Source organism: Ranitomeya variabilis, chromosome 1 (assembly GCF_051348905.1).
Source record: "Ranitomeya variabilis isolate aRanVar5 chromosome 1, aRanVar5.hap1, whole genome shotgun sequence".
In the NCBI taxonomy this organism is placed as follows: Eukaryota; Metazoa; Chordata; class Amphibia; order Anura; family Dendrobatidae; genus Ranitomeya; species Ranitomeya variabilis.
Genome location: NC_135232.1, coordinates 552,875,195 through 552,900,977, shown reverse-complemented (window position 1 = coordinate 552,900,977; position 25,783 = coordinate 552,875,195). Strand labels below are relative to the sequence as shown.

Below are 25,783 nucleotides of genomic sequence, written 5' to 3'. Positions count from 1 at the left end.
CCCCATAGTCCTCAATACAGTATAATGCAGCCCACATATAGTATAATGTAGCCACCCCAGAGTATAATGCAGCCACAGCCACCCCACAGAGTATAATGTAACCCCCCATTGAATATAATACAGCCCACCTCCCCATAATATATAATGTAGCCCCCCATAGAATATAATGCAGCCCCCATAGTATATAACACAGCCTCCCCCATAGTATATAACACAGCCCCCCCATAGAATATAATATACCCCCACAATAGTATATAACACAGCCACATAGTACATAACATGGCCTCCCCCATAGAATATAATATACTCCCCATAGTATATAGCAAAGCCCGCATAGTATATAGCACAAACCGTATAGTATATAGCACAGCCTGCATAATATAGCACAGCGTGTGTAGTAGATAACATAGCCCACAGCAGTATACAGCACAGCCCACGCAGTAGTATACAGCACAGACCACGCAGTAGTATACAGCACAGCCCACGTAGAAGTATACAGCACAGACCAAACAGTAGTATACAGCACAGCCCACAGAGTACTATATACAGCACAGCCCAGAATACTATATACAGCACAGCCCACAGAGCACTATATACAGCACAGCCCACAGAGCACTATATACAGCACAGCCCACAGAGTACTAAATACAGCACAGCCCACAGAGCAATATATACAGCACAGCCCCCAGAGTAATATATACAGCACAGCCCACAGAGTGCTATATACAGCACAGCCCACAGAGCAATATATACAGCACAGCCCACAGAGTACTATATATAGCAGAGCCCAGAGTACTATATACAGCACAGCCCACAGAGTACTATATATAGCACAGCCCAGAATACTATATACAGCACAGCCCACAGAGTACTAAATACAGCACAGCCCACAGAGCACTAAATACAGCACAGCCCACAGAGCAATATATACAGCACAGCCCACAGAGTACTATATATACAGCACAGCCCACAGAGCACTAAATACAGCACAGCCAACAGAGCACTAAATACAGCACAGCCCACAGAGCAATATATACAGCACAGCCCACAGAGTACTATATACAGCACAGCCCACAGAGTAATATACACTCACTGGCCACTTTATTAGGTACACCTGTCCAACTTCTTGTTAACACTTAATTTCTAATCAGCCAATCACATGGCGGCAACTCAGTGCATTTAGGCATGTAGACATGGTCAAGACAATCTCCTGCAGTTCAAACCGAGCATCAGTATGGGGAAGAAAGGTGATTTGAGTGCCTTTGAACGTGGCATGGTTGTTGGTGCCAGAAGGGCTGGTCTGAGTATTTCAGAAACTGCTGATCTACTGGGATTTTCACGCACAACCATCTCTAGGGTTTACAGAGAATGGTCCGAAAAAGAAGAAAAATCCAGTGAGCGGCAGTTCTGTGGGCGGAAATGCCTTGTTGATGCCAGAGGTCAGAGGAGAATGGGCAGACTGGTTCGAGCTGATAGAAAGGCAACAGTGACTCAAATCGCCACCCGTTACAACCAAGGTAGGCCTAAGAGCATCTCTGAACGCACAGTGCGTCGAACTTTGAGGCAGATGGGCTACAGCAGCAGAAGACCACACCGGGTACCACTCCTTTCAGCTAAGAACAGGAAACTGAGGCTACAATTTGCACAAGCTCATCGAAATTGGACAGTAGAAGATTGGAAAAACGTTGCTTGGTCTGATGAGTCTCGATTTCTGCTGCGACATTCGGATGGTAGGGTCAGAATTTGGCGTAAACAACATGAAATCTTTGGGATGTGGTGGAACGGGAGATTCGCATCAGGGATGTGCAGCCGACAAATCTGCGGCAACTGTGTGATGCCATCATGTCAATATGGACCAAAATCTCTGAGGAACGCTTCCAGCACCTTGTTGAATCTATGCCACGAAGAATTGAGGCAGTTCTGAAGGCAAAAGGGGGTCCAACCCGTTACTAGCATGGTGTACCTAATAAAGTGGCCAGTGAGTGTATACAGCACAGCCCAGAGTACTATATATAGCACAGCCCAGAGTACTATATACAGCACAGAGCACTAAATACAGCACAGCCCACAGAGCAATATATACAGCACAGCCCACAGAGCAATATATACAGCACAGCCCAGAGTACTATATACAGCACAGCCCACAGAGCACGAAATACAGCACAGCCCACAGAGCAATATATACAGCACAGCCCACAGAGTACTATATATAGCACAGCCCACAGAGTAATATATACAGCACAGCCCACAGAGCAATATATACAGCACAGCCCACAGAGCACGAAATACAGCACAGCCCACAGAGCAATATATACAGCACAGCCCACAGAGTACTATATATAGCACAGCCCACAGAGCACTATATACAGCACAGCCCACAGAGTACTATATATAGCACAGCCCACAGAGCACTATATACAGCACAGCCCACAGAGTACTATATATAGCAGAGCCCACAGAGTACTAAATACAGCACAGCCCACAGAGCAATATATACAGCACAGCCCACAGAGCACTAAATACAGCACAGCCCACAGAGCAATATATACAGCACAGCCCACAGAGTATTATATATAGCACAGCCCACAGAGCAATATATACAGCACAGCCCACAGAGTACTATATATAGCACAGCCCACAGAGCACTATATACAGCACAGCCCACAGAGTACTATATATAGCAGAGCCCAGAGTACTAAATACAGCACAGCCCACAGAGTACTATATTGTTGTGAATTTGCTTTTTGCTCCCTCTAGTGGTTACTAGTTTTTTGACTCTGGTTTTTCTGTCATTCCTTTTATCCGCACCTGGGTCGTTAGTTAGGGGTGTTGCTATATAAGCTCCCTGGACCTTCAGTTCAATGCCTGGCAACGTAGTTATCAGAGCTAGTCTGCTGTGCTCTTGTCTACTGATCCTGGTTCCAGTTATATCAGCTAAGTCTGCCTTTTGCTTTTTGCTATTTGTTTTGGTTTTGTATTTTTGTCCAGCTTGTTCCAATCTATATCCTGACCTTTGCTGGAAGCTCTAGGGGGCTGGTGTTCTCCCCCCGGACCGTTAGACGGTTCGGGGGTTCTTGAATTTCCAGTGTGGATTTTGATAGGGTTTTTGTTGACCATATAAGTTACCTTTCTTTATTCTGCTATCAGTAAGCGGGCCTCTCTGTGCTAAACCTGGTTCATTTCTGTGTTTGTCATTTCCTCTTACCTAACCGTCATTATTTGTGGGGGGCTTCTATCCAGCTTTGGGGTCCCCTTCTCTGGAGGCAAGAAAGGTCTTTGTTTTCCTCTACTAGGGGTAGCTAGATTCTCCGGCTGGCGCGTGTCATCTAGAATCAACGTAGGAATGATCCCCGGCTACTTCTAGTGTTGGCGTTAGGAGTAGATATATGGTCAACCCAGTTACCACTGCCCTATGAGCTGGATTTTTGTACTCTGCAGACTTCCACGTTCCTCTGAGACCCTCGCCATTGGGGTCATAACAGTTTGCCAGGCCAGTATTAAATGTTTAATGCATTGCAGAAGAGGGATTATAAGAAAGAAGATTCTGAGGTTTTTTTTTTTCTTCTTCCCCTTTACCTCAGAGTGGCTATGCTTGCTGCAGACATGAATGTCCAGACCTTGATTACAAGTGTGGACCAGCTGGCTACTCGTGTGCAGGGCATACAAGACTATGTTATCAGAAATCCTAGGTCAGAACCTAAAATACCGATTCCTGAACTGTTTTCCGGAGACAGGTTTAAGTTTAGGAATTTCGTGAATAATTGTAAATTGTTTTTGTCCCTGAGACCCTGTTCATCTGGAGATTCTGCTCAGCAAGTAAAAATTGTTATTTCGTTCTTACGGGGCGACCCTCAGGATTGGGCTTTTTCGCTGGCGCCAGGAGATCCGGCATTGGCTGATCTTGATGCGTTTTTTCTGGCGCTCGGTTTACTTTATGAGGAACCCAATCTTGAGATTCAGGCAGAAAAGGCCTTGCTGGCTATGTCTCAGGGGCAGGACGAGGCTGAAGTGTATTGCCAAAAATTTCGGAAATGGTCCGTGCTGACACATTGGAACGAGTGTGCACTGGCCGCTAATTTTAGAAATGGCCTTTCTGAAGCCATTAAGAATGTTATGGTGGGTTTTCCCATTCCCACAGGTCTGAATGATACTATGGCACTGGCTATTCAAATTGACCGGCGGTTGCGGGAGCGCAAAACCGCAAATTCCCTCATGGTGTTGTCTGAACAGACACCTAATTCGGTGCAATGTGATAGAAAAACCGCAAATTCCCTCATGGTGTTGTCTGAACAGACACCTGATTTAATGCAATGTGATAGAATCCTGACTAGAAATGAGCGGAAAATTCATAGACGCCGGAATGGCTTGTGCTACTACTGTGGTGATTCTACACATGTTATCTCAGCATGCTCTAAACGTATAGCTAAGGTTGTTAGTCCTGTCACCGTTGGTAATTTACAACCTAAATTTATTCTGTCTGTAACTTTGATTTGCTCACTGTCATCTTATCCTGTCATGGCGTTTGTAGATTCAGGTGCTGCTCTGAGTCTCATGGATCTCTCATTTGCTAAGCGCTGTGGTTTTACTCTTGAACCATTAGAAAATCCTATTCCTCTTAGGGGTATTGATGCTACACCATTGGCAGCAAATAAACCGCAGTATTGGACACAGGTTACCATGTGCATGACTCCTGAACACCGCGAGGTGATACGTTTCCTGGTTTTACATAAAATGCATGATTTGGTTGTTTTAGGGCTGCCATGGTTACAGACCCATAATCCAGTCCTGGACTGGAAGGCTATGTCAGTCTCAAGTTGGGGCTGTCGTGGTATTCATGGGGATTCCCTGCCTGTGTCTATTGCTTCTTCTACGCCTTCGGAAGTTCCGGAGTATTTGTCTGATTATCAGGATGTCTTCAGTGAGTCTGAGTCCAGTGCACTGCCTCCTCATAGGGACTGTGACTGTGCTATAGATTTGATCCCAGGCAGTAAATTTCCTAAGGGAAGACTGTTTAATCTGTCGGTACCTGAACATACCGCTATGCGTTCATATATCAAGGAGTCTCTGGAGAAAGGACATATTCGTCCGTCTTCTTCCCCTCTTGGTGCGGGATTCTTTTTTGTGGCAAAAAAGGACGGATCTTTGAGACCTTGTATTGACTATCGGCTTTTAAATAAGATCACTGTCAAATTTCAGTATCCTTTGCCGCTGTTGTCTGACTTGTTTGCCCGGATTAAGGGTGCCAAGTGGTTCACCAAGATAGACCTTCGTGGTGCGTACAACCTTGTGCGCATTAAGCAAGGTGATGAATGGAAAACCGCATTCAATACGCCCGAAGGTCATTTTGAGTACTTGGTGATGCCTTTTGGGCTCTCCAATGCACCTTCAGTTTTTCAGTCCTTTATGCATGACATTTTCCGGAAGTATCTGGATAAATTTTTGATTGTTTATCTGGATGATATTTTGTTTTTTTCTGATAATTGGGATTCGCATGTGGAGCAGGTCAGGTTGGTCTTTAAAATTTTGCGTGAAAATTCTTTGTTTGTCAAGGGCTCAAAGTGTCTCTTTGGTGTACAGAAGGTTCCCTTTTTGGGGTTCATTTTTTCCCCTTCTGCTGTGGAGATGGACCCAGTCAAGGTCCGAGCTATTCTTGATTGGACTCAGCCCTCGTCAGTTAAGAGTCTTCAGAAGTTCTTGGGCTTCGCTAACTTCTACCGTCGTTTTATCGCTAATTTTTCTAGCATTGTGAAACCTTTGACGGATATGACCAAGAAGGGCTCCGATGTAGCTAACTGGGCTCCTGCTGCCGTGGAGGCTTTCCAGGAGTTGAAACGCCGGTTTACTTCGGCGCCTGTTTTGTGCCAGCCTGACGTCTCACTTCCCTTTCAGGTTGAGGTGGATGCTTCGGAGATTGGGGCAGGGGCCGTTTTGTCGCAGAGAGGCCCTGGTTGCTCTGTTATGAAACCTTGTGCCTTTTTCTCTAGGAAGTTTTCACCTGCCGAGCGAAATTATCATGTGGGCAATCGGGAGTTGTTGGCCATGAAATGGGCATTTGAGGAGTGGCGTCATTGGCTCGAGGGTGCTAAGCATCGTGTGGTGGTCTTGACTGATCACAAAAATCTGATGTATCTCGAGTCTGCTAAACGCCTTAATCCGAGACAGGCCCGCTGGTCATTGTTTTTCTCCCGCTTTGATTTTGTTGTCTCGTATTTACCAGGTTCAAAGAATGTGAAGGCCGATGCTCTTTCTAGGAGCTTTGTGCCTGATGCTCCTGGAGTCGCTGATCCTGTTGGTATTCTTAAAGATGGAGTTATCTTGTCAGCTATTTCTCCGGATCTGCGACGTGTGTTGCAGAGATTTCAGGCTGATAGGCCTGAGTCTTGTCCACCTGACAGACTGTTTGTCCCGGATAAGTGGACCAGCAGAGTCATTTCCGAGGTTCATTCCTCGGTGTTGGCAGGTCACCCGGGAATTTTTGGCACCAGAGATCTGGTGGCCAGGTCCTTTTGGTGGCCTTCCTTGTCAAGGGATGTGCGGTCATTTGTGCAGTCCTGTGGGACTTGTGCTCGAGCTAAGCCTTGCTGTTCTCGTGCCAGCGGTTTGCTCTTGCCCTTGCCTGTCCCGAAGAGACCTTGGACACATATCTCCATGGATTTCATTTCTGATCTTCCGCTATCTCAGGGCATGTCCGTTATCTGGGTGATAAGTGATCGCTTCTCCAAGATGGTCCATTTGGTTCCTTTGCCTAAGCTGCCTTCCTCTTCCGATCTGGTTCCTGTGTTTTTCCAGAACGTGGTTCGTTTGCACGGCATCCCTGAGAATATTGTGTCAGACAGAGGATCCCAGTTCGTTTCCAGGTTCTGGCGATCCTTTTGTAGTAGGATGGGCATTGATTTGTCGTTTTCGTCTGCTTTCCATCCTCAGACTAATGGACAGACGGAGCGAACCAATCAGACTTTGGAGGCTTATTTGAGGTGTTTTGTCTCTGCTGATCAGGACGATTGGGTGACATTCTTGCCGTTGGCTGAGTTTGCCCTTAATAATCGGGCTAGTTCCGCCACCTTGGTTTCGCCTTTTTTCTGCAACTCTGGTTTCCATCCTCGCTTTTCTTCGGGTCATGTGGAGCCTTCTGACTGTCCTGGGGTGGATTCTGTGGTGGATAGGTTGCAGCAGATCTGGAATCATGTGGTGGACAACTTGAAGTTGTCACAGGAGAAGGCTCAGCGCTTTGCCAACCGCCGCCGCGGTGTGGGTCCCCGACTACGCGTTGGGGATTTGGTATGGCTTTCTTCCCGCTTTGTTCCTATGAAGGTCTCCTCTCCCAAATTTAAACCTCGTTTTATTGGGCCTTACAAGATATTGGAAATCCTTAATCCTGTATCTTTTCGTCTGGATCTTCCTGTGTCGTTTGCTATTCACAATGTATTTCATAGGTCCTTGTTGCGGCGGTACATTGTGCCTGTAGTCCCTTCTGTTGAGCCTCCTGCTCCGGTGTTGGTTGAGGGCGAGTTGGAGTACGTGGTGGAGAAGATCTTGGATTCTCGCCTCTCCAGGCGGAGGCTTCAGTACCTGGTCAAGTGGAAGGGCTATGGTCAGGAGGATAATTCCTGGGTGGTCGCCTCTGATGTTCATGCGGCCGATTTAGTTCGTGCCTTTCATGCCGCTCATCCTGATCGCCCTGGTGGTCGTGGTGAGGGTTCGGTGACCCCTCACTAAGGGGGGGGTACTGTTGTGAATTTGCTTTTTGCTCCCTCTAGTGGTTACTAGTTTTTTGACTCTGGTTTTTCTGTCATTCCTTTTATCCGCACCTGGGTCGTTAGTTAGGGGTGTTGCTATATAAGCTCCCTGGACCTTCAGTTCAATGCCTGGCAACGTAGTTATCAGAGCTAGTCTGCTGTGCTCTTGTCTACTGATCCTGGTTCCAGTTATATCAGCTAAGTCTGCCTTTTGCTTTTTGCTATTTGTTTTGGTTTTGTATTTTTGTCCAGCTTGTTCCAATCTATATCCTGACCTTTGCTGGAAGCTCTAGGGGGCTGGTGTTCTCCCCCCGGACCGTTAGACGGTTCGGGGGTTCTTGAATTTCCAGTGTGGATTTTGATAGGGTTTTTGTTGACCATATAAGTTACCTTTCTTTATTCTGCTATCAGAATCTTTATCTGTGCTAAACCTGGTTCATTTCTGTGTTTGTCATTTCCTCTTACCTAACCGTCATTATTTGTGGGGGGCTTCTATCCAGCTTTGGGGTCCCCTTCTCTGGAGGCAAGAAAGGTCTTTGTTTTCCTCTACTAGGGGTAGCTAGATTCTCCGGCTGGCGCGTGTCATCTAGAATCAACGTAGGAATGATCCCCGGCTACTTCTAGTGTTGGCGTTAGGAGTAGATATATGGTCAACCCAGTTACCACTGCCCTATGAGCTGGATTTTTGTACTCTGCAGACTTCCACGTTCCTCTGAGACCCTCGCCATTGGGGTCATAACACTATATATAGCACAGCCCACAGAGTAATATATACAGCACAGCCCACAGAGTACTATATATAGCACAGCCCACAGAGTACTATATATAGCACAGCCCACAGAGCAATATATACAGCACAGCCCACAGAGCACTATATACAGCACAGCCCACAGAGTACTATATACAGCACAGCCCACAGAGCACTATATACAGCACAGCCCACAGAGCAATATATACAGCACAGCCCATAGAGCACTATACACAGCACAGCCCACAAAGTACTATATATAGCACAGCCCACAGAGTATTATATATAGCACAGCCCACACAGTAGTATACAGCACAGAGCACAGCCCACATCTCTCCTATACCCCCCCCCCCCCCGAGAATGTCCCCACTGTCCAGTAAAAAAAAAAAAAAAAAAACTCTCCTCACCTCTCCTCGTGCCCCGCGTTGCTTCCCGGTACCTGCTCCTGTCTCAGCAGCTGCAGTCTGCCCGGGACACAGCAGGTGCGCGATGATATGACGTCATCGCGCACCCGCAGTGTCAGAGGCAGAGCGGGGAATGATGGGAGAGGGAGCGTCAGGAGACGCTCTCTCCTCCATCATTGCATTCAACTGTACCGGCGTCTATACGCCGGTATAGTTGAATGCGACGGCGAGGGGGGGAGTCGGCGGGGGCAGGCAGATCGAGCGGCCCACGACTGGCACCGGCCCTTCTGGCATTTGCCAGAAGTGCCCGATGGCCAGTCTGACCCTGCTTGTAAGGTAATAGAGGGGAGATATGTGTCACTGCGCTTAATGGTGTCAGTGATATGAAATCAGAGTATGTTTCTTCAGCACACTACGTGTTGTGAGGGTTAAGTTAAAGTTGCATAAAGGGTTGGTTTCATGTGGACCTCCATAGAGCGGGTGGGAGGAGGTCCACTTTATCTCCACTTGCAGATCTGCCAGGATCTGTGTGATGTCATGATCATGTGGTCAGTCACATGATGGAAAGAGTCACATGGTCTTGGGTTTAAGAAAAGGGGCTCCACAGGCAGTCTGGGGGTCAGCAAGACTGGAGAGAGGAGTCTCCAGTGGCTTTGTGTCTTGTCGAGGATAGACTGAACCCGTGTTGCTCTAGAGCGGGGAGCAGCCCACAACGTATGGACTGTGTTGCAGCATTTTTGTTTTTTCTTTGCTGTTTTTCTGTTTTAGCCAGAAAGGCTGAGTTTATTTTCCCCTTGTGTTGGTATATGCTGCCTTATAATAAACCAACGAGGATTTAAAGAGACAGTGTTCCCATTTTTTCTACCTCCGAATAACGCCACGAGAGTTGAATTACCACAAGTGGTGTTTTGAAACCGGGCAACGTTCCGGGAACACCAGTAGCAGCCATAGTCAACTTGCATGTCCTGGGTAAAGGAGGCCACAAGTCCTGGTGAGCGTGCAGCAGCAACAACAGCTGGCGCATCAGGAGACGAGTAAGTTGCTTATCCAGCAACTGCAACAGCAACAGGACCAGACTACAGCAGCAGATCGAGTTGCTTGTCGAGGCAGTTTGAGAGAGACCGAAAGCCCAGCGCACAAGTCCAGGTGATGACACGCACGTCCGGAAGGCAGTAAGACGAGCGATGCAGAAAATGACCCCAGGTTGATGCCAAGGGCTACCCTGTTGCCAGAGTGTATATAAAAACAAACTATGGCACTGAGTCCCATGAGGTCAAGGTTGTGAGAGACTTGCTACACCCTGTGATAATCGGGTGGGACTTCAGCCTGTTTTAGGACTTGTGGGGAAAGGCTGGGATGCTAAGTGACTCAGACAGAAGCCAATTTTACTCTGATCAATCCCCGTCACAGCCAGAGGTGGAGGAGTTCCCCTTGTGTGTCCTGGCGGGTGATGAGGAGGAGACGGTGGTCAGTGAGGCTGAGGTTCCTGATCTGGGGGTTTCTGGGGAAAATTTTGGCTCTGCTCAGAAGCGGGATCTTACCCGAAAAAATGCCTTTGAAAATGTGTCTGTGATAGATGGTATTGCTCAAAAGCCGGGGCTGACACCAGGTTCCTACACGTCACGGTTAATGGCGAGTTACTGTTTCGGGTGACCACACTGAGGGGAGGAGAGATAGTGGAGCAGCTCTTGGTTCCAGGTCCCTACCAGCAGAGGGTTTTAGACATAGCCCATTCACATGTTCTGGGGGGACATCTGGGGCTAGAGAAAACATAGTAAATAATAATGCAGAGGTTCTATTGGCCGGGGTGTTACCGGGAGATCCTAATTTATTGTAGGTCCTGCCCCATTTGCCAGATAACCGCTCCCTCTACTAACTTCTGAAGTCCCCTAGTTCTGTTACTGGTGATAGAGGTCCCATTTGAAAGGATTGTCATGGATCTAGTGGGTCCTCTAGTTAAATCTGCAGGAGGGCACCAATACATCTTAGTTGTCATGGACTATGTGACCCGGTATCCTGAAGCAGTACCACTAAGAAACTCCTCTAGTGGGTCCTCTTATTAAATCTGCATGAGGGCACCAATACATCTTAGTTGTCATGGACTATGCGACCCGGTATCTTGAAGCAGTACCACTAAGAAACTCCTCGGCCAAGAGTATCGCCCAGGAACTTGTTCATATTTTTGCACGGACGGGTCTGCCGAAGGAGATTTTGACAGACCAGGGAACACTTTTCATGAGCAAGTAATGAGGGAGTTGTGTAAGGTCCTTCAGATTGCCAAGCTGCGAACCTCAGTCTACCATCCACAGACAGATGGCCTAGTAGAGCGCTTCAATAAGACCTTGAAGGCGATGCGATGCTCAAGAAGGTCATTGAGAAGAACAGTCGAGACTGGGACTATCTGCTCCTGTTCCTGCTTTTCTCAATCAGAGAAGTTCCGCAAGCTTCTACTGGCTACTGGCTTCTCACCGTTCGAGCCCCCTGTATGGTCGACATCCGTGAAGGCTCCTGGACATTGCCAAGGAAACCTGGGAAGCTGAGGTCACGCCACACCGGAGCGTCATAGAGCATGTTGCCCAGTTACAGGAGAGGATGGCGAAAGTGATGCCAATCGTTAAGGAGCATCTTCTGCAGGCACAGGAGGCACAGGCAAGGGTGTATAACTGTTCAGCAAGAGCGAGGCAGTCCCAGACTGGGGACTGCGTGCTAGTGCTTGTCCCCACGGTGGAGAACAAGTTCCTAGCCAAGTGGCAAGGTCTATACGAGGTGGTAGAGAAACTGAGATGAATTTCAAGGTACCAAATATACTATGTGAACTTGCTCAAGCCATGGCAAGATTGAGAATCACTGGAAACCCCTTGCCTGGGAGCCAGTCGCAAAGCCGCCATGGACGATGTCACAGTTGCAGAGACTCTCACCCCAGCCCAGAGACAACAGTGTCAGGAACTGTTGCAGCAGAATTGTGACCTGTTCTCAGAGTTGCCAGGGCATATGAAGGTGATCGAGCATGACGTTTTGACATAACCACATGTAAGAGTGAACCTCGGGCCCTATAGAATTCCCGAAGCACGTCGGGAGGTAATAGCCAAGGAGGTGAAGAGGATGTTAGACCTTGAGGTGATTGAGGAGTCAAAAAGTGGATGGTTGAGTCCCATCATCTACAGGCAGTCTGGGTTCAGCTAGACTGGTGAGAGGAGTCTCCAGTGATTTGGTGTCCTGTGTGGAAGAAAGACTGAACGGGTATTGCTCCAGAGCAGGGTGCCACCCGCAACATATGGACTGTGTTGCAGCATTTTGTTTTCTTTGTTTTTTTCCTGTTTTAGCCAGAAAGGCTGAGTTTATTTTCCCCTTGTGTTGGTTTATGCTGCCTTATAATAAACCAATGAAGATTTAAAGAGACAGTGTTCCCATTTTTTCTACCTCTGAATACCGCCACGCGAGTTGAACTACCAGACTGCGGAGCAAGAACAGATCTCAACATGGAGAGGATGAGACGGCAGAGTGAGAACAGACATGAACATGGAGAGGATGAGACTGCAGAGGGAGAACACACCTGAACATGGAGAGGATGAGACTGCGGAAGGAGAAGAGAACTGAACATGGAGAGTTTGAGACTGCAGAGGGAGAACAGACCAGACCATGGAGAGGATGAGATGCCAAAAAGAGAACAGACCTGAACATGGAGAGGATGAGACTGCAGAGCGAGAACAGACCTGAATATGAAGAGAGGAGAGACCTGAACATGGAGAAAGAAGAGAGCTGACAATGGAGAGAGGATAAGGCTGTAGAGGGAGAACAGACCTGACTATGAAGAGAGGACAAGACTAAGGAGAGAGTGTTACGGAACCCCCCAGCACCCAGAATATGTTGTGCAGTTATATGTATGTATAATAGGTTCCATATGAGATGCATGTCCCTAATGCATCAGCCCACAGGCTGCCCCCCTGGGCAGAGGGGACAAGATATCCCCCTTCTGACCTCCCCCACCTTTGTAATTCCCACAGGAAATATCAACAGGCTCCGGCCACCTGCGGCTATTGTAATGTATGTCTGGCCTGCTGCTTTTCAATTGGCCTGCCCTCTGTGTCTGTGTGATATATTCTGTGTCCTGTGAGTAAAGCGTTGTCACACTGGAAATACCTGGAGAAGCAGTGATCTTTTATATGCGCCCATGTAACCAAGCAATTCCAGCCAGCATCCTTCATTCAGACTCCAGCCAAAGCAGAGTGGACCTCCTGAAACACGGGGTGGTACTGAAAGAGGTACCCCAGCACGGTAGACCCCGTTACAGAGAGAATAACTAATAAAGTAGCGCAAACATGAAATATATGAAATTTGAATTGCATTACTGCACTGGAAAATAAGAATAAGCGAAAATACTTAGAACATAAATTGACCAATCCATGTGTATCAAGCGGCCATGATATTGCAATTCTCTTTGCTGGGACCCAACCCAATGTGATTTCTCTTCTGGGCTGGTAGCCTACATTTATTTGGGTAGATAGGATCCTGCTGTGATTAAAACACCAGGTACACACCTGTTTTCTGTTTGAAAGTGATGGTCAGTGTTTTGTTATAAGCAGAGAGAATAGACCTGACCATGGACAATTGATGAGACTGCTGAGGTAGAAGAGACCTGAACATAGAGAGGATGAGTCTGAGGAAGGAGAAGACACCTGAACATGAAGAGAGGACGAGACTGTGGAGAGAGAAGAGACCTGAACGTGGAGAGAGAAGAGACCTGAACGTGGAGAGAGGAGAGCGCTGGCAAGTGAGAGAGGACAAGACTGCAGAGGGAGAACAGACCTGAACACGAAAAGTGGATTAGATCTGAACATGGAGAAAGGACAAGACTTAGAGAATAGACCTGAACATTGGCAATGGAGAGAACAAGACTGTGAAGAGAGAAGATACCTTAGTGTGGAGAGCGAACAAGACTGTGAAGAGAGAAAAGACCTGGCCTTGGGGAGAGGATGAGACTGTGGAGGGAGAACAGACCTGAACATGAAGAGAAACCGAGGCTAGGGAGGAAAAACAGAACTGACCATATAGAAAGGATAAGACTGACTTTGAAGAGAGAATGGATTTGACCACGGAGTGAGAATGAGACTAAGGCCATGTGCACACGTTCAGTATTTTTCGCGTTTTTTCACTATAAACGTGAAAAAAACGCGAAAAAAACGCTTACATATGCCTCCTATTATTTACAGTGTATTCCGCATTTCTTGTGCAAATGTTGCATTTTTTTCCGCGAAAAAAATCGCATCGCGGAAAAAAAAGCAACATGTTCATTAAATTTGCGGAATTGCGGGGATTCCGCACACCTAGGAATGCATTGATCTACTTACTTTCCGCACGGGGCTATGCCCACCATGCGGGAAGTAAGCAGATCATGTGCGGTTGGTACCCAGGGTGGAGGAGAGGAGACTCTCCTCCACAGACTGGGCACCATATAATTGGTAAAAAAAAAAAGAATTAAAATAAAAAATAGTGATATACTCACCTTCGATGGCCCCGGAGTCTTCCCACCTCTCAGCGGTGCATGCTGTCGCTTCCGTTCCTATAGATGGTGTGGTGAAGGACCTGCGATGACGTCGCGGTCTTGTGATTGGTCGCGAGACCGGTCATGTGACCGCTCACGTGACCGCGACGTCATTGAAGGTCCCGCACACACACACCATCTATAGGAACGGACGCCGCTGAGGAGATCGGCTGTCTTCAGGTGAGTATAACCATTTTTTTTTTTATTATTTTTAAACATTCTATCGTTCACTATTGATGCTGCATAGGCAGCATCTATAGTAAAAAGTTGGTCACACTTGTCAAACACTATGTTTGACAAGTGTGACCAACCTGTCAGTCAGTTTTCCAAGCGATGCTACAGATCGCTTGGAAAACTTTAGCATTCTGCAAGCTAATTTCGCTTGCAAAATGCTAAAAAAAACGCAAAAAAAACGCAGAGAGAAAACAGACCTGATCATGAGCCTGACCTGACCATGAGAATGAGACTGTAGGGGGAGAAGAGAAAGACTGCTGAGGGAGATCAGATGGGACTGTGTAGAGAGATAAGGCCTAACAATGGAGAGAAGATAAGACTGTGGAAAGCTGAAATTCCTTATCATGGAGAAGAAAGTAGACTTGAGAGAGGACAGATCTGACCATATACAGAGGACCCAGCTCCCTCAAACGTGTCTTCAGCCCCATATACAAAAAGACCAGCGTAGAATATTGTGCGATACCGTTTAGATACAAGAATGTGAAATTCAGACAGTGTCACGGAGTTCTTGCCTTCGGTTGTTATGATAAGGCACAACAACTTGTAGTAACATGTAAATCGCATGTCTCTTTGACAGCAGCTGATGCCTCTAGGAGTGTCTTAAGGCCCCGTCTCACATAGCGAGATCGCTAGCGAGATCGCTGCTGAGTCACTTTTTTTGTGACGCAACAGCGACCTCCATAGCGATCTCGCTATGTGTGACACGTACCAGCGATCAGGCCCCTGCTGTGAGATCGCTGGTCGTGTCGGAATGGCCTGGACCTTTTTTTGGTCGTTGAGGCCCCGCTGACATCGCTGAATCGGTGTGTGTGACACCGATCCAGCGATGTCTTCACTGGTAACCAGGGTAAACATCGGGTTACTAAGCGCAGGGCCGCGCTTAGTAACCCGATGTTTACCCTGGTTACCAGCGTAAATGTAAAAAAAAACAAACACTACATACTCGCCTTTCGGTGTCCGTCAGGTCCCTTGCCGTCTGCTTCCTGCTCTCACTGAGTGCCGCCGTACAGTGAGAAGTGAGAGCACAGCAGTGACGTCACCGCTGCGCTCTGCTCTCACTGTACGGCCGGATCTCAGTCAGAGCAGGAAGCAGACGGCAAGGGACCTGGACACCGAAAGGCGAGTATGTACTGTTTGTTTTTTTTGGTAACCAGGGTAAACATCGGGTTACTAAGCGCGGCCCTGCGCTTAGTAACCCGATGTTTACCCTGGTTACCCGGGTGCTGCAGGGGGACTTCGGCATCGTTGAAGACAGTTTCAACGATGCCGAAGTCGTTCCCCTGATCGTTGGTCGCTGGAGAGAGCTGTCTGTGTGACAGCTCCCCAGCGACCACACAACGACTTACCAACGATCACGGCCAGGTCGTATCGCTGGTCGTGATCGTTGGTAAATCGCTATGTGAGACGGGGCCTTTAGATAGCTAGAAATATGCTGACCAGCGCGAGATATCCAAATCAAAAACAGTATAAGGCCATGTGCACACGTTCAGGATTTTTTGCGTTGTTTCGCTATAAAAACGTGATAAAAACGCGAAAAAAACGCTTACATATGCCTCCTATTATTTACAGGATATTCTGCATTTTTTGGCCAAATGTTGAATTTTTTTCCGCGAAAAAATCGCATCGCGGAAAAAAAAGCAACATGTTCATTAAGGGTATGTGCACACGTCCGGATTTCTTGCAGAAATTTCCTGAAGAAAACCGGAAATTTTCTGCAAGAAATCCGCATTTTTTTTTTTGCGTTTTTTTTTCCGTTTTTTCCCGGAGTGTTCCCGGAGAGGCGGGAACACTTCGGGGGCCATCAGAGGGTGAGTATATCACTATTTTTTATTTTAATTCTTTTTTTTTTACCAATTATATGGTGCCCAGTCCGTGGAGGAGAGTCTCCTCTCCTCCACCCTGGGTACCAACCGCACATAATCTGCTAACTTCCCGCATGGTGGGCATAGCCCCGTGCGGGAAGTAAGCAGATCAATGCACTCCTAGGTGTGCGGAATCCCCGCAATTCTGCATTTTTAATGAACATGTTGCTTTTTTTCCGCGATGCGAAAAAAATGCAACATTTGCACAAAAAATGCGGAATACCCTGTAAATAATAGGAGGCATATGTATGCTTTTTTTTCGCGTTTTTATCACGTTTTTATAGCGAAAAAACCCGAAAAAAATGCGAAAAATCCTGGGCTATGCCCACCATGCGGGAAGTAAGCAGATTATGTGCGGTTGGTACCCAGGGTGGAGGAGAGGAGACTCTCCTCCACGGACTGGGCACCATATAATTGGTAAAAAAAAAAAGAATTAAAATAAAAAATAGTGATATACTCACCCTCTGATGGCCCCCGAAGTGTTCCCGCCTCTCCGGTGCATGCTCTCTCTTCCGTTCCTATAGATGGTGTGGTTCAGGACCTGTGATGACGTCGCTGTCTTGTGATTGGTCGCGTGACCGCTTATGTGACTCACGCGACCAATCACAAGCCGCGACGTCATCGAAGGTCCTGAACCACACCGGCATCTATAGGAACGGACGCCGCTGAGGAGATTGGCTGTCTGCAGAGGGTGAGTATAACCATTTTTTTATTTTTTTTATTATTTTTAAACATTCTATCTTTTACTATAGGTGCTGCATAAGCAGCATCTATAGTAAAAAGTTGGTCACACTTGTCAAACAGTATGTTTGACAAGTGTGACCAACTTGTCAGTTTTCCAAGCGATGCTACAGATCGCTTGGAAAACTTTAGCATTCTGCAAGCTAATTACGCTTGCAGAATGCTAAAAAAAACGCGAAAAAAACGGAAAAAAAAAATGCGGATTTCTTGCAGAAAATTTCCGGTTTTCTTCAGGAAATTTTTACAAGAAATCCGGACGTGTGCACATACCCTAAAACTGGAAAAAAAACAGGCGCTTCAATAAATAAACACATGTATAGTGTAAACACGACGCATTTCAACTTATTTTTCAGATGAAAAGACAAAGTATACGGATCACGGTGAGTGACAAGATTTAAATGGAACAAATGGGAGCTGAAAGCCCATAGTAGGCGGCGGAAAATAAAATCTACATATAGTTTAATATAGGATAGGGTGAACACCTCGAAATATGTTATGGATAAAACATTTTTATCAATTACAGAAGACCTCATGACTGGCTTTCTTTTCAGGGTCACCACGTGTACCCCCAAACGTGCTAGATCTACTGAAAGCACGTATAGCTGCATTAAGGCCCCGTCTCACATAGCGAGATCGCTAGCGAGATCGCTGCTGAGTCACAAGTTTTGTGACGCAACAGCGACCTCCATAGCGATCTCGCTATGTGTGACACGTACCAGCGATCAGGCCCCTGCTGCGAGATCGCTGGTCGTGTCAGAATGGCCTGGACCTTTTTTTGGTCGTTGAGGCCCCGCTGACATCGCTGAATCGGTGTGTGTGACACCGATCCAGCGATGTCTTCACTGGTAACCAGGGTAAACATCGGGTTACTAAGCGCAGGGCCGCGCTTAGTAATCCGATGTTTACCCTGGTTACCAAAAAAAACAAACAGTACATACTCGCCTTTCGGTGTCCCTTGCCGTCTGCTTCCTGCTCTCACTGACTGCCGGCCGTACAGTGAGAAGTGAGAGCACAGCAGTGACGTCACCGCTGCGCTCTGCTCTCAGTGTACGGCGGCTCAGTGAGAGCAGGAAGCAGACGGCAAGGGACACCGAAAGGCGAGTATGTACTGTTTGTTTTTTTTGGTAACCAGGGTAAACATCGGGTTACTAAGCGCGGCCCTGCGCTTAGTAACCCGATGTTTACCCTGGTTACCCGGGTGCTGCAGGGGGACTTCGGCATCGTTGAAGACAGTTTCAACGATGCCGAAGTCGTTCCCCTGATCGTTGGTCGCTGGGGAGAGCGGTCTGTGTGACAGCTCCCCAGCGACCACACAGCGACTTACCAACGATCACGGCCAGGTCGTATCGCTGGTCGTGATCGTTGGTAAATCGCTTAGTGAGACGGGGCCTTTATAGATATGGCTGATCTATAGAATCTACAACACAAATAAGTCCCGAGATTCTCTAATTTTCCTAGTTTGCACTAGGACAATGCCTAAGATTACCATTTCCTCCAGCCTGGGCTGTACACAAGTACCGCCGGAGCAGAATGAGGCCCCCACTCATATCAACCCCTCATTCTTAACAGTATTAAGGGAAAGGAGATACCCATGGCCTTGTCTCCAATGCTTCCTGGGGATTGGAAAAACCTAAATTCGTCTGGAACGTCCTCATCTACAAGTTATGAGGGCTCCACGTAAAACATCAAGAACTCAGAATATGCCTTTATGACCATCAGAGGAAGACCCTGACAATTAACCTGATCTGCTCAGCCATTTCTCGTGGAAATCAGCATGGATTCTGCAACTCTATTTGCATGCCATCAAAAATGTACACATGGTTTTGGCACAGTTAGGGAAAAAAATGCAGCAAAATTAGACAGAGTTCTACTAATTTCTGGAGATTCCCTTTGGAAAAGCAGAAAATTAGCCTCATTGATTGATTGACACCCCCTAATTCACATACACCCAATCGCTCATTGGTAACCACATACAGAGTACAGATAAAGAACCAGTGGATAATAAGGACAGAATTCATAGAGTTGAAAGCTGCAGGTTGGAAAATCATCAGAATCCGCCCTGAGGGGTAAATACTTACACTGAAAATAAAAGTCAACAAAAGGAAAGAGAACGAAAGTCACGAAGAGGAGGAAATTAAGAGAGGAAAGTGTAATAAACAAAACTAGCAGCGGGCGTTGTGCGTCATCAGGTGCTCAGCAGCTCGAAACCCTTCACAGAAAGGAATTCACAACCCAATAAAGGCCCAGGAACCGGCTGTCACCCAGCTTTACCAGGACTGGACCAAACTGAGAAAAGGCCCAATAGATATTTACCGGGGCTGGTCAGTTATAGACAAGGACCAAGATCCCACTGCTACCCCCTGCAATATAATCCTAAAGAAAAGGGGCAAGTCTGCTGAAATTTCTTGGTTTGGCCAATATGTGTTTGGGGGTCTCCTGACTGTCCCCCAACAGCAGATGTTTGGGGTTTGAGGAATGGTGTATGATTTGTTCTCATAGGAGATATGTTCCTGTTTGAGGAGTCTAGATAGGACAGAGAGGTTTGGAGAGGACAGAATGGTCTGGAGGATGATAGAGTGATCTGGTAAGGACATTGTTTTATAGAGGGGGACAAGAGTCTGGAGGGGGCCATGTAGTCTGGAGGGGATAGAAAAAGGCAAATAAATCTAGAGGAAAAGAGCAGAAGAGTTAGAAGGAGAAGAGAAAAGTCAATAGATAGACAGAAGAGTAGAGGGGAGACAAGATTTTGAAGAGACACAGGAGTCTGGAAGGGACAGCGGTATCAGGAGGATAGAAAGGGGTATGGAAAAAAGCAAATTAGTTTGGAAGGGACAGAGGCGTCTGAAAGGGGCGAAAGAAACTAGGTCGCACAGGAGTCTGGATGAGACAGAAGTTCTGGAGAGCCAGGAAGGAGTAAAGGAGTCTGAAGGGGACAAAGGTATCTGGAAGAGTGCAAAGCTTTCTAAGAAGCACCGAGGATTCTAGAGTTGAAATGGGTCTGAAGAGGACAGAAGATGATGGATTGCAGAGGTGCGAGTACCCTTGGTTGAGCGTGCATGTTTATGAGGGATATAAGCTGATGTTTCCCAGGTACACACCCTGTCCATCGCTGCTATCTGGATCACTTCCTCTTACAAAAAGGGCAAATCATAAAAGGAGATCAGGAGCCTTGTGCCATTGTGATAGATCAAGTGACATGGTAATCTTAGGCATTGTCCTAGTGCAAACTAGGAAAATTAGAGAATCTCGGGACTTATTTGTGTTGTAGATTCTATAGATCAGCCATATCTATAAAGGCCCCGTCTCACTAAGCGATTTACCAACGATCACGACCAGCGATACGACCTGGCCGTGATCGTTGGTAAGTCGCTGTGTGGTCGCTGGGGAGCTGTCACACAGACCGCTCTCCCCAGCGACCAACGATCAGGGGAACGACTTCGGCATCGTTGAAACTGTCTTCAACGATGCCGAAGTCCCCCTGCAGCACCCGGGTAACCAGGGTAAACATCGGGTTACTAAGCGCAGGGCCGCGCTTAGTAACCCGATGTTTACCCTGGTTACCAAAAAAAACAAACAGTACATACTCGCCTTTCGGTGTCCCTTGCCGTCTGCTTCCTGCTCTCACTGAGCCGCCGTACACTGAGAGCAGAGCGCAGCGGTGACGTCACTGCTGTGCTCTCACTTCTCACTGTACGGCCGGCAGTCAGTGAGAGCAGGAAGCAGACGGCAAGGGACACCGAAAGGCGAGTATGTACTGTTTGTTTTTTTTGGTAACCAGGGTAAACATCGGATTACTAAGCGCGGCCCTGCGCTTAGTAACCCGATGTTTACCCTGGTTACCAGTGAAGACATCGCTGGATCGGTGTCACACACACCGATTCAGCGATGTCAGCGGGGCCTCAACGACCAAAAAAAGGTCCAGGCCATTCTGACACGACCAGCGATCTCGCAGCAGGGGCCTGATCGCTGGTACGTGTCACACATAGCGAGATCGCTATGGAGGTCGCTGTTGCGTCACAAAACTTGTGACTCAGCAGCGATCTCGCTAGCGATCTCGCTATGTGAGACGGGGCCTTAATGCAGCTATACGTGCTTTCAGTAGATCTAGCACGTTTGGGGGTACACGTGGTGACCCTGAAAGGAAAGCCAGTCATGAGGTCTTCTGTAATTGATAAAAATGTTTTATCCATAACATAATGCAGCTATACGTGCTTTCAGTAGATCTAGCACGTTTGGGGGTACACGTGGTGACCCTGAAAGGAAAGCCAGTCATGAGGTCTTCTGTAATTGATAAAAATGTTTTATCCATAACATATTTCGAGGTGTTCACCCTATCCTATATTAAACTATATGTAGATTTTATTTTCCGCCGCCTACTATGGGCTTTCAGCTCCCATTTTGTTCCATTTAAATCTTGTCACTCACCGTGATCCGTATACTTTGTCTTTTCATCTGAAAAATAAGTTGAAATGCGTCGTGTTTACACTATACATGTGTTTATTTATTGAAGCGCCTGTTTTTTTTCCAGTTTTAGGGTATGTGCACACGTCCGGATTTCTTGTAAAAATTTCCTGAAGAAAACCGGAAATTTTCTGCAAGAAATCCGCAAGAAACAGCAAAGTCTAGGGGAGTCAGAATTTTGAGAGGTCAGAGGAGTCGACAAAATGGCTTGGAGATAAGTGGAAGAGTGAGAGAGGACGGAGGTTTTTGGAAGGGACAAAATAGTCTATACAGGGACCGTTTAGTCTGGAAGGAATAGCGAAGTCTGGAGGATTAAAAGGAATATGAAGGTGACAAAGGCATCTGAATGAGGACAGAGGAGTTTGGAGGGGAAAGGGGCCTGAAGAGGACAGGAGAGATGGAGAGAACAGTGGTTTATTTTCATTCTAAAATAATTATTAGCCTTTCTTTGGTCTTCACCACAAAGCAGTATCTTATTTGTTGGCAGCTCTGTACCATGTCCACACCCTGTCCACCCGGCCATTACAAGTGTTAGCTGGATCACCTGCCTCTATACTTCCTCTTACAAAAAGGGAAAATAAGAAGTGATCATTAGTTGTGCCATTGTAACATATCTTTATCACCATTCCTATTATATGACACTATATGTCATGAAAAGAATGCAGCTGGATCTTGGGCAGACCACTGGGAGACCCCTTAGCAGTGCCATTTATATCAATCATGTAATCACCTCAATTTAGACATATGCTCAAGTATCCATCAGAGTTGACCTTTGTATCCACAGCCTCTAAATTGCATTCCTGCATCTGAAAACTGATGGGTCTGTTATTTAGATCGATGTTGGCAGTACCCAATTCATGAAGATTTCACACAAGTAAAATCATTTCAGTGTTGGGGGCACAGGTAGACCCCATTGAGGAGCCATTTTTTCAGCCATATAATCATCGAACCCATCCTACCATAAACTCCATATATATTTAGAAGGATTCATCCCTCCAACCAGCTTTGTGATACTCCCACATGCTATATCTGTTTCTAATATTCCATGGGTCACTCCACAAGAATATCTTCTCTTTACATCGTGAGTGGCTATACCATGGTTTCTCATGTTTTGTGTGCTCATGTATGTACAGAACTCAAGGAGACATATCTAATACCACAGAGCTTGTTTTCTGGTACATCATTGTGTTCATATAGAGCAAAGGGGGTAAGAGAGAACAGAGAGGTCTGGACAGGTAGAAAGAAATGTTAAGAGAAGTGAGAAGTCTGGAGGTGCCAATGTCTGGAAAACTTTGGCTAGTACAAAGTGGTCTGGAAAGGACTCTATAGACAGGCATCTAGAGGAATCTGAAGGGAAAAGGTGGTGTTTGGAGGGGAGACTGGAGAAACACAGGGGAGTCCGGAGTGAGTCCAGAAAGAACAGTGAAGCCTGGAGGGGAGAAAAGTGTCCGTAGGGGGATAGAGGAGTCTGGATGGAGACAGAAAAGTCTACAGGGTAAAATTATATGCAAGGAGTTTTGACAGGACAGGCAGGTCTTTAGGGGAAAGAGGAGCTTGGATAGGAAAGAGGAGTGTGGAGAAGGAAATAGAGAATTCTGAAGGTTTAAAGACACCAGCCATTCTGAGCTGGGTCCACGCCCTGTCCATCCTGTTACTGTGTGTTTTCTGGATCACTTATCTCCATACTCTTCATTGGAAAAGGCAATTACTGGACAGCATATCATTAGCTTAGTTTCATTATGATGTATCCTGGTCATCATTGACCTTGCAAAACATGATAGAACATTTTGAGTCTGTTGAATTAATGAGAATTTAGAGTTCGCATCACATTCTGGATTCACATGTTATAATACTGTAAACATGGTTTTCTAGATAAGGAAGAACTGATCTTCTAAAATCCCATAATGTGATCATTACATCAGAGGGATAATCTCTGCGTTGGGGTTACATGTGCACCCCATCGCTGTGCCCTTTATATCAACCATGCAATCATCACATCCATCCATCTACTCTATACATATTCAGCAGGGTTCAACCCTTCACTATTATACCCACAGCACGCCATTTCTGCCTCTGATATTAGAAGGGTCGGTGTTTGGATCAGTAATGGTAGTAGTAGAATCAAGAAGGAGGTATTCTCTCTGTAACTCTAGCAGCTGTACCATGCCTCCTCATACGTTCTATTTGCTCATACATGGGGACATCATATCTTGCTCAAGACTGTGTATGCACCTCTGCTACATCATCATGTCCAGATATATACCAACAATGACTAATAATGGCTCATTTTACTGTCTGGGGCTCTCATGGAGGTCGATGGGATCTGTCGCAGAGCTCAGTATGTTACCTGGTATTCAGTCACAGTAGAGTTAAGACTGAGCACTCAGCTCTGCTACATCTGCAGTTTCTCTGTCATACACATCCATATGTTCCTGCAGTTTCCCCTAGTTCTTACATAGCCTAGGATTTTCCGTGCAGCTGCCTGACATAGATACATTACATATAGAGCTTGACTTACGGAGAAGATGAGAACAGGAGAGGATGATGAGGAGAGTAGTAGCAATCATAGTGGGAGCCATCCTGAGGTCCTGTGTGATTCAGCTGGAGCTAACAGTCTGAGCCGCTGCTGCCTGTAGCTTTGGGCTGTCATGCTGGAGCCACCTGTAGGCAGGTGCATGTCCCCCACCCCCACCCCAGGCCAGGAATGATAGGCTGCGTCCTGTGTCACTCATTGCAACTGTGACGTAACAAAGCAAATTTGTCCAGATCTATTCTTAGCTCAATACCTGTCACCAATTCACTCCTTCCAAACCACGCGGCCACCACACCTACTGAAGAGCCAGGACCAGGGCTCCGGAAAGAGTGACCGTGGCCCAAAACTGAAAAGGTCTTCCTGTATCTGGGCAAATCCAGAAACTCTGCAAATGTTTACTTTCTAACTGTTTGCTAATCCAGAGCTTCCTCTAGTCACTCACCTGTGGGGGGCAGAGCCCATGTCATGCACCCTTCGAGGGGCCAGGTCTGTGCTGCACACCCACAGGGGGCAGAGCCCGTGTTACGCACCCCTCGAGGGGCCTGGTCTGTGCTGCACATCCACAGGGGGACAGAGCCAGTGTCACACACCCCTCAAGGGGCCTGGTCTGTGCTGCACACCCACAGGGGGCAGAGCCCATGTCGCGCACCCCTCAAGGGGCCAAGTCTGTGCTGTGCACCCACATGGGAGCAGAGCCCATATCATGCACTCCTCGAGGGGCCAGGTCTGTGCTGCGCACCCACAGGGGGAAGAGCTCATGTCGCGCATCCTTTGAGGGGCCAGGTCTGTGCTGCACACTCACAGTTGGACAGAGCCCGTGTCACGCACTCCTCAAGGGGCCAGGTCTATGCTGCGCACCCACATAGGAGCAGAGCCCATGTCATGCATTCCTCGAGGGGCCAGGTCTGTGCTGCGCACCCACAGGGGGGAAAAGCTCATGTCGCGCATCCTTTGAGGGGCCAGGTCTGTGCTGCGCACTCACAGGGGGGCAGAGCCCGTGTCACGCACCCCTCAAGGGGACTTGTCTGTGCTGCACATCCACAGGAGGGCAGAGCCCATGTCGCGCACCCCTCCAGGGGCAAAGTCTGTGTTGTGCACTAACAGGGGGCAGAGCCTGTTTCACGCACCCCTTGAGGGGCCAGGTCTGTGCTGCGCACCCACATAGGAGCAGAGCCCATGTCATGCATTCCTCGAGGGGCCAGGGCTGTGCTGCGCACCCACAGGGGGGAAAATCTCATGTCGCACATCCTTTGAGGGGCCAGGACTGTGCTGCGCACTCACAGGGGGGCAGAGCCCATGTCACACACACCTCAAGGGGCCAAGTCTGTGCTGCACACCCACAGGGGGCAGAGCCCATTGTTGCATGCCCTTGGAGGGGCCAGATCTGTGCTGCACACGCACAGGGGAGCAGAGCCCTTGTGCGCACCCCTCAAGTTGCCAAGTCTGTGTTGCGCATTCACAGGGGGACAGAGACTGTTTCACGCACCCCTCGAGGGGCTAGGTCTGTGCTGCGCACCCACAG

At 47.5% G+C, this 25,783-nt stretch overlaps 1 protein-coding gene across 2 annotated transcripts in view; it reads right to left on the bottom strand.

Moving 5' to 3' along the window:
• MUC1 (mucin 1, cell surface associated) overlaps window positions 1–24,841 on the bottom strand; it is a 40,762-nt gene extending 15,921 nt beyond the window's left edge. Inside the window, exon 1 of one of the 2 annotated variants that reach the window (XM_077255919.1) lies at window positions 24,704–24,841. In XM_077255919.1, the coding sequence (XP_077112034.1) occupies window positions 24,704–24,821 (118 nt within the window). In that variant the 5' untranslated portion in view covers window positions 24,822–24,841. Of the gene's footprint in view, window positions 1–24,246; window positions 24,421–24,703 lie in introns of those variants that run through there. The other variant, XM_077255928.1, reaches the window with a different exon arrangement.
• Window positions 24,842–25,783: the final 942 nt, after the last annotated feature.